At 46.9% G+C, this 14,307-nt stretch overlaps 2 protein-coding genes across 10 annotated transcripts in view; one reads left to right on the forward strand and one right to left on the reverse strand.

Moving 5' to 3' along the window:
- Positions 1-14,307, forward strand: part of TG (thyroglobulin) — a 249,203-nt gene that overhangs the window by 144,214 nt on the left and 90,682 nt on the right. For all 3 annotated transcript variants that reach the window (XM_025450469.3, XM_049092761.1, XM_049092762.1), the window contains one exon: positions 2,189-2,391. In XM_025450469.3, coding sequence (XP_025306254.3) covers positions 2,189-2,391 — 203 coding nt within the window. The remainder of the gene's footprint in view (positions 1-2,188; positions 2,392-14,307) is intronic.
- Positions 9,892-14,307, reverse strand: part of SLA (Src like adaptor) — an 87,737-nt gene continuing 83,321 nt past the window's right edge. For all 7 annotated transcript variants that reach the window (XM_025450467.3, XM_025450466.3, XM_049092765.1 and 4 more), the window contains 2 exons: positions 12,649-12,781; positions 9,892-12,059 (listed from right to left, as the gene is read on the reverse strand). In XM_025450467.3, coding sequence (XP_025306252.3) covers positions 11,846-12,059; positions 12,649-12,781 — 347 coding nt within the window. In that variant the 3' untranslated portion in view covers positions 9,892-11,845. The remainder of the gene's footprint in view (positions 12,060-12,648; positions 12,782-14,307) is intronic.

A 14,307-nucleotide genomic window follows, 5' to 3' on the forward strand; every position in this document is an offset into this window, starting at 1 on the left:
CCCGCTGAGCTGGCACCCAGCTTTCCTGCCCTGCCCAAGACCTCAGAAACAAACGCATTCATCCCAACAAGCAGAACAGAAACGCAATCCAGAAACGTCCACGGTGAGGACTGTGCTAATGTCTTCACCAAACCCAGAACACAAAGTGCATTTGAAGAAATCCTGAGAGTCTTGCCAGCTGGAAGAGTAATTTGTACTGTTATGTATTCTGAGTGGGCGTTCTCATCAGCCTGGTGAACGGCAGGTTGGGGAATTGGGATGCAAGATTTTCCTATTTTTCTGTTTGAGAATATGGAGTCTAATTGACTGTTTCCTGCTGGACACTGAATCCTGTTACTCATAACTATGGTCACTCATTCACCTGACACTTACTAAGGACCTGCTATGTGCCACTGGTTTTAGTGGGGGGCATGGGCTAGCCAGGAAGGCAATACCCAGGGTGACAAATGCCCTGAAAAGGGAACTTTACTTCACCTAAGGGCTGCCTCTGAATTAACAACATAGTTAAAACTTGCAGGCCTGCTGGGCCAGAAGAGGAAGAGGAGGAAGGCCAGGGGGAGGCCGAGGGCTCTGGGCAGAGGAGATCACATGTGCCAAGCACTGTCTTGGAAGAGGATGGATCGGTGTGTTTGAGCAACCAGTAAGAAGCCGGGTGGCTGTAGCATAGTCACAAAGGGAGGAAGGGAAATAGGGCCCAAAAGACAGCGCCCTGGTCCCATGGAGCCTTGAAAACACTGGGAAAACTGAGATCATGTCCTAATGGGATGAGATGAGGGATTTTAGATAGGATGACACTGTGTGCATGTGTGTGTGTGGGGGAGAGAGAGAGAGATGATCAAAATTATGCATTTAAAATACTTCTGGGGGCGGGGGGCACCTGGGTGGCTCAGTGGTTGAGCATCTGCCTTCGGCCCAGGGTGTGATCCCAGGGTCCTGGGATCGAGTCCCACATCAGGCTCCCTGCATGGAGCCTGCTTCTCCCTCTGCCTGTGTCTCTGCCTCTCTCTGTGTCTCTCACAAATAAATAAATAAAATCTTAAGAAAAATAAAATACCTCTTGGGATGTGGCGTGGAGAATTCATCGGAGGGAGAAACTCGTGGATAAAGAGAAGCACTGAGGAGCTCAGTGGAGAGAGAGTCTGGAGCATTTGGGGAAGAGTAGGGGTCGGGGTGCAGCACAGCAGGTGTCAAGGAGGACTTCGAGGCTGTGCAGGAGCAAACTGGGAGGGGGGTGCTGCATTAGAAGGAGAATATAAGAAATTCTGCAAAGGCTGCTGGCTGCATGCTCAGGGGACTTGGAATCGGTTCCCTTTGAGACTCAGTGCTCTTGAAGTGCCTTTAATGAGGTAGCTTCCTGGAGACGTGAGGGGCTGGTGCTGGGAAAGGGCTCTGTGCCCCTGACACTCCACAGTGAGCAGCATGTGGGTGGTGGTTGAAGGCATGGGGTCTGCTGGAATTTCCTGGGGCAAAGTGGGTAAGTCTCAGCTTAGACTGGAACAAGCCAGGTATTTCAAGGTAGTTAGCTGTGTAGACTGACAAGGAAGAGCTGCTGGATCCAGAAGCTGGCCAGAGGACATGGTGGGCACAGAGTGTCCCCATTGCCGAGGAGAAGAGCATCCTTTTGCTGTACTATGTATACGTTGCGTGTGCGTGTATTTGTATGTGTCTGAATCACTTCGTTAAAAACTAGTGCTGAGCTTTCAATAAATATTTACTGAATTCTATGAAAAAAGAATAGAGAGATCAAGTCAGCGGAATGCTACTGAAGATCATTGGAGAAGGGACAGCGGGAAGTAGATGGAGAGGCCCAGCCAGGCCTGGTCCTCGTCAGGGAAGAAGAGGCATGGAGAGCCACCAGGGCAGGCCAGGACGAGGGGCCTCCCCACTGATGTGCCACGCCAGGTGGTGGTCTGAACGTGCCCTGCCGCTGGTGTGAGCGGCTGCCCTTGCGAGTGCCCTCGCCTACAGTGGGAAAGCTGTGGCCCGGAGACGTAGGATGACCATGTCAGGGGTGAGTTTGACTCAGGAAAGGCTGGATGGGTCTGCTTGTGAAGCCCATGCTGTTGCCACCATCCCGGCCTGTACAGACAGGAGTCCAGGTCCCCCAGAGGCACCCCAGACAGCACAGGGCTGAGTCAACTCCAGGTTATAGGGTCATGAAGAATAAAAGGCTTTCCTCTCTCTGCAGGTTCTGGCGAGTTGAGTGGCAACTGGGGGCTGCTGGACCAGCTGGCGGCTCTGACCTGGGTGCAGACCCACATCGGAGTGTTCGGTGGGGACCCTCGGCGCGTGACCCTGGCAGCAGACCGTGGCGGAGCTGATGTGGCCAGCATCCACCTTCTAACCACCAGGGCTGCTGACTCCAGACTGTTCCGGAGAGCCATACTGATGGTGAGTCGCCTGTTCAGTCTCAGCCTCTTTTTAGACACTGAGGAGGTGAGGGCACCTCACTTACCTCTTGAGACCAGTTGGCTTTGATCGCTTGGTTTCTTTTATCCTATGTTCTGAGGCTGTGTCTTGCTCATGGCCATGTTTCCATGTACGTGTGATTCCAGGATGCTGAGGGCCTCCCCGACGACTGTCCATCATTCTAAAGTGACAAATATTCGAGGTTGGGAAGTGTTTCTGTTTTGGGAGATTGCCCTGCTAGGGTTTAGTGGGCTGAACTCTTGAAGGCCTCTCTTGTCAATAGACAAACCCAAGGGAATGGAGTGTAGGATGAGGAGCTTTCTGGCGGAAGGTAAGCTAATGATGAGGGCATAGTTTAGCCAACACGATGCCAGCTGCACCTGACATTCCTGCCTGCAACAGGAGAGAAAGAACAAGAGAACTCTCGTCTGCTTTCCAGTGTTGCTTCCCTGACCTTCTGGGGGTTTGAACTTAAAATCTTCCCTTATGTCATCTGGTTTCTTCAACAGCCTGTGCTCCGTCTCCTGGGTGCCATTCAGTTCTGGTGGCATTTCTTCATGGAGCACTATTGGGTGATTCATTCCTCTCTCTGACCCCTTCCACCTCATTGCTGTTTCCTTTGCCTGAGGTGGGAGGGGAGACAGGGGACCCCAGAGCTTACCCACGTGGCTGATCAAGCAGTGGCGGGAAGCTGAGTCAGCAGCCACAGGGTGAGTCACGGAGTTCCCAAGGCTTGGTCAACTGAGTCACTGACTGTTGAATGAAGGCAAAGAATAGAACTCAGCACCCACAAGTCTCCTGGATGATCTGAACTTCCTGCTAGATGATGATGATGGTGATGATGATGGTGATGATGATGATGGCGGTGATATCATACTGATGATGATGATATAGTGATTTTGATCATGACAGTAACTGTTATGGAAGAAATAATCTGTTGATCACAGCATAAGCTCTGATGGTTATTGTCATTGATTAGCTTCTAATTTTATGGTGGCTAGTTTGTGCCAGATGCCATGGTATGTGCTGGAAATGTCGTGCTAAATAATTTATGGCCCAGTTCATGGTGAACTTGTAGTTTACTGAGGGGCAAAGGAGAAACACTTCCAGCAGATATTTAAAAGAGGGTCTTAGGGCAGCTCAGAGAAAAGCCCCCAGCTAAGCACAAGGGAAGAGGGAGTGTCCAGGAACACTTCCCAGGAGAAGGCACATCTGAGCGAAATGCCGCAGACTGTGTAGGCATTTAACTGCGGGCAGAGTTCTGGCACTAAGGGACAGCTTGGCTCCTCCCTGACGTCTGCCATCCTACGACACGGTGGGGGACAGGATCTTCATGGTAGCAGTCATGAAGGGTAGGAGACAGAGAGTGGCCGGCCTGCACCGAGCACCTTGGCTTTCAACCTCAGTGATGGGAGCCATTGAAGAGTTATATCTGGTTTGGCTTGGTTTCCCATTTTAACCGTTTTTAAGTGTACAGTTCGGTGGCATTAAGCACATTCACAAAGTGGTGCAATCATCACCGCTAATCATTTCCAGAACTTTCCATCATCCCAAACAGAAACTCTGTCCCTATTACACAATAACTCCCTATCTCCCCTGCTCCCCAACTCCTGAGAACCTCTGTTCTACCTCTGTCTCTGAATTTACCTATTCTAGGTACCTCACAGCAGTGGAGTCATGCACAACATGCGTATGTGTGTGTGTGTGTGTGTGTGTGTGTGTGTGTGTGTGTGTGTCTGGTTTATTCCACTTAGCATAATGTCTTCATAAAGGCTAATCCATAGTGTAGCTTAAATCAGAATTTCCATCCTCTTTCCATTGCACTCATAGACCACGTTTTGTTCATACATTCATCTGTTGACACTGGGGTTATTTCTGCCTTATTGTGAATAGTGCTGCAGTGAACATTGGTGTGTCATCCGAGGGGTTTTAGGCAAGTAAGGAACTGGCTTCCCCTCAGGAAGACTTGTCTTAAAGCTGAGCTGAGGATGCATTTAAGAGGGACAATACTGGAACCAGAGAAAGCAATGATGAGACTATGAAGCAGCCAAATTAAGGAAAAAATAGAGCGCCGTCAAGACCAATGCCATGGACCCGCTAACAATTCTCAGGTCATATCACCACATTCCAGAATTGTCCAGCCTTCCTGGGATCCGAACCCTCGACTGCCAGGAGGAGGGTAGGAGTGACAATGTTGGGCAGATATGATGCTGAGACCACATTGTCACCATTCCCAACAGGAAGCAGTATCACCTGTCACTCTGCCTCCCTCCGTCTGCCATAGGAGCCATCCAGTGTTCCTTGAAGGGTCCGTGCTCTATTCTGCTTCATACAGGAAGTTCCCTCTGTGTGGAACACTTTTATCCTGTCTTCCTCTTTGCCTTCTCTATTTGTCCTTCAAGGAATCCTTCTAGACTTTTTAGCCCAGAACCAGACCTCTTTATACAATTTATGCTGCCTATACTTCTCTGCACAGAATTTACCACGATTTCCTACCTGTAAATAATTATTCCCGGAGCCCCTGGGTGGCTCAGTGGTTGAGCATCTGCCTTTGGCTCAGGTCGTGATCCTGGGGTCCTGGGATTGAGTCCCACATCAGCCTCCCCACAGAGATCCTGCTTCTCCCTCTGCCTCTATCTCTGCCTCTCTCTGTGTGTCTCTCATGAATAAATAAAATCTTAAAAAAAAATATTCCCACTGCCAAGTCTCTCCCTCATAAGACTGTGAGCTCTGGGAGAGCAGGGGGCCGCTGTGCCTTGCTGTCATAGGGCCACAAGCACCCAACACAGCTGTCCTGGAACAGATGCTCCATGGTGCATGTCCAGGTAGTGAATGAACAGAGGAATGGGGGGATATACCCAGGGCCCCACAGGCTGGTCCCTTCCCTCTCTTTCTTTTGTTTCTTGTCCGTTGTTGCAGATATTCTTCAATCTCTCCCTCTGCGGTGGGACCATCTCAGTGGCAGGAGGTCTGAGCCCAAACATCTTTCAATTCTTGGTATTGAAAACAGAACTTCCCCACTTTGAGTTGCTCCTGAAGGGATTTCCCCAGAGGCCTCTTAGAGACGAGATACTCAGTGGGACCTGGAAGACACCAAAAAAATGCCTTCCAGTAGGCCCAGAAGGCAGAGTTCTGTTTTTGAAAATTCTGGAGACTTTAGGTGTTTGGGGAATTTCAAAAACTAATCTGTTTTAGCAAATGGTAGTGTATTTAAAAATAAACTCTCCATCTGGTTTAGTCATTTAGAAGCAGCTTTTACAACTGCTCCCAGCAGTCTTTGGGATGCATGTGAAATTATTTGGTATTTGGAATCGAGAGAACGAAAATACTTCAATACATTAGCGGTTCTTAAACATGTTCTTTACCAACAGATGTTTGGGGGAATGGATGTGACTTGGTGATATATTCTTGGATAAAATCTTAAGTCTTTCTGCAAATCTTGAGGCCAGAGCTGTTGAAACACCCGGCAAGACAGGCTCCTGGGATAATTAATAACTCTGTTTAGCATATTTGGGGCCACAAGGCACTTCCAATATATTATCTCATAGATTGCTCTTATTGATTGGCATGGGGGTCTTTATATTATTTGCAATCTGGAGACAGGAAGTCTGAGGCTTAGAGAGGTCTAGTGACTTGAGAAAGAACACACAGAAAAGGAGGAGCCACATTCAGAGCTGAAACTTAAAGCCACGTCCTGTGTTTTCCCCACCCTATGAAGCAGCTTCTCCTGGGAACTCTTCCAGGATCTTAAGGTCTAAGAGAAAGAGCCCAGGCCTAGGATCCAGGCAAGCCTGGCCTAAGATCTTGCCCTTGGGCAAAAACCCTTCACTTTTGCATTCTTCAGGGATAAAATCAGTATGGTTAGTTCTGTCTCCCAGGGGCTCAAGAAGTTGTCATCATATGAGGTTTGTAGAGGGTCCCGGGCACCACAGGAACTCAAGAAACCCAGGTTCCCCCTTGCCTTGCAAAGTTAGGGCAAATCCAAACCAAAGCAGGTCTGGGGAATTTGCACCTGCTCCTGGGACTCGGGTTGAAGAAGGAAGAGGAGGTGACATGTTACAAACATGCCCTTTGTGGCTCTGATGCCCTGGCCAGTTTTAAGAAAGACAAGAGGAGGCCGTGTCCTCCACAGCATGATTCACAGGACCCAGAAGAGATTTCCATTGCGCTCCTACACCAGTGCCCCAATTCTGCATTCCTCAGAGGGAGCGCCAAGCCTCATGAGTTGGACACAGGCTGCATTTTCCCGTGCCCTTTCCTGCTCCATTCCTGCAGGAACCCTGGACTCCAGGCTCACTAGTATCAACATTCCTAGAAAATGCCATGCCTTCTCCCTTTTCGTAAGCTGTGCTGTGGTCGGCATGTCCACTTCTCCACCTGGACGTGGCTTGGCTGAAACAGGCCCCTCTAAGCCTTCCAGAACAGAATCATTCTCACCTTGAAGAGACTTCTATTTGGCAATTTTTAGGAATCCTGCCTCGTCTTACATACTTGTTGTTTTTCTAATGTATCTGATTCCAATTCTGCTAAACTGAGAGCGTGGCAGGTCAGGTGAGCTTTTTGTCTTCACGTTTCCTTAATGCTTAGCACAGCCCGGAGGGGGGTGGGGGGGAAGGAGGTACCAAAGGCCATGCTGAGTTCCATTAAATTAGCAGAGGGGCTCGAGCACTGTTTTATCCTGTTTCCATGCAAACCTCATAGCTCGAGCACTTTCTTCTCTGTTTCTCTTCAGAATTGATTGAGCTATTCGTGGGCTCCAATGTGCTCAGTCTATATTTTAAGATAAATGTACTGATTTTCTTTAAATAGTCCTAAGGGAATTGAGTATATTTTCATGGGGTTTTTCAATTAATTTCAAAAAAAAAATATCTGTTTTTGTGATGTGAAATCTCACATCCATGAATCTGGTTGACACCATAACCACAAATGGGATTTTTGTCTTCTCAAGTCTTTTCATAGAGTTTTGAACTTCCCTCCACAGAAGTTTTGTGAAATCACTGTAGGCAAGTCTCTACCCGTGTCCTAGTTCGGTTGGCATTACGAACAACATCGTATTTTTTTTATTGTACTTTCCAGCTGGTCAGTACTGGCATAGGGGAATAAAGTCAACTCCAGATTTGCTTAGCACTTCCAATACTTGGTCTATTGGCCCTACTGGATTTTCTATGACGTTAATTCATTATCTGTAAATTTCGGCAGGTTGATTTCTGTACCCTTTGGACAAAAATACACAGCTGCTCTAGCAAAAAGATCCAACACTTGAGGAGTGTTAATAATATGTTTTTTTCTTCTTTCTGTTCTCTTTAATCATAATGTTTCCCAAGATATCTCATGATCTCTTGAGGCATGGGTTTTTTCTAGGTGTTTCCCTGCCATATGAGGGCCTGGATCCCATCTGTAGGGCTGAGTCTGGGCAGCTGGGACAGCAGGGAGGGGATAGGGGAGGGGGGGTCAGCCTTGCTGACTGAGGGAGGGAAGGATACCCTCCCCCCAGAGATCTCCTTCTATACAACACTACAGCTCATTGACCTTTCTTCTCCTTTGACATGGTCATTCTCGCTCCTGTGTTTCTTCATCATATCAGTCTTACTATTTAAACAATGCCTTGCTTTCTGAATGAATCTTCTTTATTACTATTTTTTTTAAGTTCTTATTTCATCTTTGTTTACCTTTGTCATCTTTTCCTTTCTCCTCATTTCCTTGACCATCAGTTGTTCTTTAAGCTTCTTGAGTTGAAATCTGAGCTCGTTACGTGTTGTTCTTTGTTTTCTGGTCAATGGGTTTCTAGCAATAATGTCCCTCTTGCTATTATATCAGCCTGCCCTGGACATTTGGAGAAGTAGCAATGTGTCCTATATTTCTATGTCTTTATTTCTTGTATTATGCTCTTCTTAACCACAGGAGATGTATCTTTTTTTTTCCTTTATTTTTTTTTCTTCCTTTAAAAGCATTTTAACCCATTCTTTTGCAAGTTGACTTCTAATTTTATTTCATTATTATCATGGAGCATGACTTGGAGAAGGCTGACTCTGAAATTTATTAGGACATCCTCTGTAACCTAATATATTCTTCACTGGTTGGCAAACAAGTTATATAGTATTATAGAAACCCTCTATCTACCTATTTATCTTTGCTTGATCTCTCCATTTCTGAGAATTGTGTGTTTAAGTCTCCAAATAAAATGATCCATTTATCTATTTTTCCCTTTAACAGTTGCTTAATATCTTTTGAAACTGTATTGTTAGATTAAGACAGGTTCGGTAATTATATCTTCTTAATGTCTTGCTCCTTTTGTAACATCTCTCTTTGCCCTTAGACAGCTTATTCTTGCCTTAAATTCCACTTTGTCTCAAAATTCAATGCCTTTCCTTTGTTAATTTTTGCACAAAAATCTTTCCATCCCTTTATTTTGAAATTCTGCATTCTTAGGCCTCAGAGTTTGCAAATTTTCACTATGTGTCAAATAGGTAATACAACACCAGAATTTGAAAAGTCTGTTCTCTTTATAGCAACTACCATGCTCTCTAAAACATGTGGATTAAATTATAGCATTTCCCTGATTTGATCCTTCCCTTGGTTGTGTCTTTTTCCTAGAATAGGCCTGAAATCCCTATACTCCCATCCAGAACCCCATGGGAACTGCCTCCCTGCAGGCAGCCCTCTGCCCCTTGCTTCAGCTCACTCAGCCTAGCCACCCAGGCTCTTCTTTCTCAGATAGCCTTGTCCGTGCCCACAGGAATTGCCTCGCTTAACTCTACTGACTCTGGTTTTCCTCCTAGATATTTGCCTGGCTGTTGGCTGTTCATCTTTCAGGCCTCAGCTAGAATGGGAGCTCAAATGTATCCACTGGAAGGGAGGCCTTTCCTAAGCAAGCATCCAGTTAAATGATTCTTTGCCCTGTCATGCTCAGGTCTAGCAGCCTGTGCCACTTTCTGTGCTACATCCCCCACCGTCACAAAGTTTCTTGTTTATTTATGATCTCAAGCTCTGTGATATCAGAGGCCTCATCTGGTTTTCACTGCTACAGTCCTAGGGCCTGGATCGAAGTCTAGTATGTAATTTGTCAAAAAAAAAAAAAAAAAAAAAAAAAAAACATGAGTAGAAATAAATTCTTGGAAAAACAGAAAGCAGAGGTATCACAAGTGATCGGCAGAAGTCATCCAGGTGAGGTAGGATGTTCATAGCAATCATTAAGAAGTTGTTCTCTCCCCTGACCCCCCAGCCCCATGTCCATCTTCAAGTTTCATAAGACACCCTCCAAATTCACAAAAGTCAGTTTTCTTAAGGCTGCACTCCAAGGAAAAGCTGGGCTGCTAAAAAAAAAAAAAAAAAAAAAAAAAGCTGGGCTGCTAACCAGTGCAGTTCTTCTTGATGTTCCTTGCTCTCATCTCTCTCCAGGGCCAGCTTTGTCTGAAAATTCAAATGCCAAAAAAGCTTCTGAATGAGCCACCCACCCACCTCACCCAAAAAGCTCTCCCCGAATTCCAAGGGTTAAATATTTATTAGCTATATTTTAATCAGAAATAAATACATGATTTAGCAAAGGGTAATGCTTCCCACTTAGAAATACCTCTGAGTGCTCCCCAAAAGTTCCCAGCACACTAGTTACAACGGAAAACAATGCATAAGACATTGTACAAACATCTGGCATTTGCGAGGTTACCCTGCCTTGTGGTGGAAGTCAGCGTCCACAGTGTTATATTCATTTCCCACACATCGGCTGGTCCCTTGAAACTGCCTTTAGCGATTCTTGGGGAAACTGTAAATGTCTTCTTGTATAAACACACCAGAGTGTGATGATACAGAAAATCACATAAATGCATATACACATACCACCAGCACAGTGATCTCACATCTACGGAATGCATGTGGTGAACAGACAGACATCTCATATCAGGCAGTGAGGGGTTCCACAGGCCCTCCCTTTCCCCCTGAATCCTTTTCCAACAGGATAAAATGAGTCATGGGTGCATCTGCAGCCCCCTTCCTAACAAGATCCCGATGGGCAGCCTCAAGATAAATACTTCCCTTTTCTAGAACTTTGCCGTGCTCTCTCTCACATCTCTTAAAATGAGTATGACAGATTTAAAGCCACTCTGACTCCCTTCTTTCCTGGAGCTCAGCAGTTTTCTTCATGTGGCTGCCAGGCCCTTCTTAGAATAAAACATTGATGATACAGAAAAATCACATTAATGAATTAATTCTTTAGACTTAGAATTAATTCTTCAGAATTTAATCAATTTGCTTTTTTCTTTTTTTTCCAAAAAAGTCAACCATTCTCACCTACTCAATCCAGCCACACTTAGCCTCTGTGAAGGTCCAGCTGAGACGTGAGCTCATGGGCCACCCTTACTGACCCAGTCTCCCTGGAGCCATGAGCTGATTTCTCCCTTTACACTCCACTTTCACGATAGTTGTTTGTACATTTTTCTTCCTGTCTATACTGTGATTGCCTTTGCTGATCTGTTTTTCCTTCCTTCCTTCCTTCCTTCCTTCCTTCCTTCCTTCCTTCCTTCCTTCCTTCCTTCCTTCCTTCCTTTTCTCTTCTTTCCTTTTCTTATTTTTCACCTGACATGGGACTTAACACAGTTACCTATTCCCGCAATCATGAGTGAACAACTGGTGCCTTATTACTGGCAAGAGTCTCAGCATGTCAGAAAGCTCTTTCTGTGCCATGAAGCCATGGCCGGGGACACCAGAAAAGCTTGCAGGGCTCCAGAGCTACCCTCTCATTTTCCCACAAGCAGCCTCCCTCTCTCCCCTTTGCCTTGCCCTCTGCAGCAGCAGGGAGGCTGCCTGATTCCTGCACAGGTGGCTCTGGCACCAGCAGGCCACCAGGATCTCCTGATTCAGGGAAGATAAGGAAGATTAACGTTTAGTGTCACTGAGGTCCCTTCAAAAGAGAGGAGCTGCATACCAAAGGTCTCTTGAGGGGTTGGTGAGAAAAGTTCATTGTGAGGGATCAATTTGCAAACCTAGACCAGCCAGGCCACAGCTTTTCGGCTTATCTTCTCAGGCTTTTTTTTTTTTTTTTTTTTTTTTTTTGCGAAATTCTCTCTGATGAGCTCAGAGTGTGACCCTCTGGACAGTTCTTTGGAGAATGATCTTGTGCACTTTCTTGTGAGACAATGTCTTTATCTTTCCCACAAACACGACAAACATACACACATACACAGGGCTCTTCTGAAATGTTTCTCCATCATGTCATGATTCAACATTTTGTGATATCTCACTGCTGATCAGACACCAGAGAGGGGCTCCTTTTGTCATGATGTGGACAGAGAAGATGTGAGTTCATGTCTCCACATGTCTTCTCTTGGCTTCTGGAAGATGTGCAGTTCTCCAGGGACCAGGGAACTAGGCTTCTCTGCCAAATCCCGGGTGACAGTTCCAACCTCTGTTAATTTGGGTGCACATGATGGTGTCTGTTCTCAGGCTAGTCTTCAAAATATGGTGGTGATGAGAAGAAGGAGCTCTTCCTCTTGCTCCCGCTGTATATCAAGGACATGCTTTTCTTCTTTCGATCAAAGGAGGTGTTGTCATCGCTGGTCAGGGACAGGTAGGAAGCGATGCTTTCCCGAAGGCCATAGCTGAAAAGGGACTCATCCACGCCAAGTGGGTTCCCAGCTCCCTCAGGGTCCTCTTGCAGTCTGTTCATGGGAAGAATGGGACAGAGGAAGGGAGAGAAGAGAGGGGCATAGAAAGATAGAGAATAAGAAAATGGGAGAAGGAAAAAAGGGGGAAAAAAAGACTGGTTAACTTATGGTTCTCTAACTTACGGTTCTAATTCTACTTCTTACATTTATGGCTCTGTGATCTTGGAGAAATCACTTAACCTCTCTGAACCACCATTTCTTTGAATGGCTCTAACTTCCACGTGCAAATTTGAACGAATATTTCTTTATGTTATTTACAAGGAAGAACAGCTTTTTTCATCTCCCAGGCAATTCGGATTTCTGATTTTCCTTGAATTTGCCAGTGGAATGTCTGGATGAGTGTTTGATCAAGGTAACTCAACAATTCCTAACTACAGATATCTCTTAACATGCAATGACTGTGAGGCCTGGAGCTGGGTCTGCCTCCCAGGGGACAGGGGGATTCTGTGGGTGTGCATCTGCTCATTGTCTCTGCCCCCTCTAGCTTTCCATAGGGCTGGCTCTAGCCTGCCTGTCAGGCTCACACATGGGTTTGGGGATCATATGTCCATGCAGGACACGCATACACACATAGATGTCTCACCTGGGCACTCTCTTCCAGTCGAAGGTCTTCTGGCGCAAGGTGACGGGTGAGTCAGGGGCCCTCAACGCCGGGGCAGCTGTGCTCTGAGTGAGGCAGGGTGTGGTCAGCACACAGCAGAGGCCATCAGCCACCTCTAAGGAGGGAAGCAGACGACTGGTCAGTGACTCCGGGCTGCCCTAGCCAGTGTGGGCAGCGGGGCCTGAGGCACCATCCAGTACAGCTCCCCAGTTGTTCACATGAGGAAACTGAGGCCAAGACAGGAAAGAGGCGTGGTAGGATGGAGAGTCACACGTCCAGTTGTTTAAGAAATATTAATGTGCCCTGAATACGCACTTTACTTAACCCAACGCAGGTGGAACATTAAGATTAGGATCCAGAATCAACTACCCTTGGGTTTGGATTTCAGCTTCACCCCTGATAGTGAATCCCTTTGAACCTCTCTGAACCTCAGTTTCCTGGAACAGGCTAACAAGTGGGAACAACTAGCAGAGCACCCTCAGGAGGCCCAGCCTCAAGGGTTTCATGCTCAAGCATGGCTCGGTCAAGTGCGCTGTGATCAACACGGGGTCCAGGTCCTTGGAGCAGCACTTCCTCCCACACAGGCAGCTGAGACAGGTGCAGGAAGACAGGAAGATAGAACACACTCGGAACCAAGACAGGAAGGAAGAAAGAGAGAGCAGGAGGGCGGGAATACAGGAAGGTAGAAGGAGTAAAAACAGAACAAAAAAAGAAAAAAGAAAAGACACCAGAAATAAAGGAGGAAGAAGACAAATATAAAAGCAAACAAGAGAAGGTGGACAGATGGGGAAAAAATGAAGAAAAACCTCTCTTCTCTAGCCTGGATGCTCACACACAAAGAGAAGGAAAATTAAATAAGCCACTGCCTGCTGCCCCAGCTAGTGTGGACTATCTGAGCTTCCAGAATTGCTCATCTCTCCAGGAGCATTAGATTCTAGATTCCACCTCCCGTGGTTGTGGGAAAGCCTTGGTTCTGGCTGTGCTCAGATGTTCTTACAAGCTGCATGGCCTAGTTCAGGCTGCAGATCCCAGCACAGGGGACGTGACATGGCTGAGGACATGAGACACTGCTGGCTTGCAGCAGGAAGGAACCCCCTGTCCTGGGGCTGATCCATCACCAGGTTTTAGGGAACACATGACACCTCTGGCCACCTCCACCTCCAACCTAATTGATGGAGCTCTGGGTGTTCCTACCAAGGAGCAGAGTGTGGCGGCCAGTAATGCCTTGTTTCTTGGTGTCCAATCTGACTTCCACCATGAACTCAAATGTCCACCTACACTGTCCCCCCTCCCCGAGAAATGTGAGACTGGATCCTGAGAATGAGGGGAGCTTAATTGGATGTGCATCTGAAATAATGACCTGTCATGGGCTGGAAATTGAAATGGCCTCCCAGGTTAGGAGGTGAGGAGATGGAGCCAGACACAGGCTGAAGCGACCAGCGCCAGTAGACAGCAAGACAGCACGGGCAGGGGTGTTGTGAGCCATTAACCCTGAAGGTGAGCAGGATTCCCTGCAATGAGTCAAAGAACTGACTTTCTAGCACCCAAACCGAGCGCAGCGCTGAGCTAGTCCCAACGCCTCTCAGTGAGGCCCCGTTGGCTCTGAGTGGCCAGTGTTGTTACACCCACTTCAGGGAGGAA

The sequence above is a fragment of the Canis lupus genome, chromosome 13 (assembly GCF_003254725.2).
Source record: "Canis lupus dingo isolate Sandy chromosome 13, ASM325472v2, whole genome shotgun sequence".
In the NCBI taxonomy this organism is placed as follows: Eukaryota; Metazoa; Chordata; class Mammalia; order Carnivora; family Canidae; genus Canis; species Canis lupus.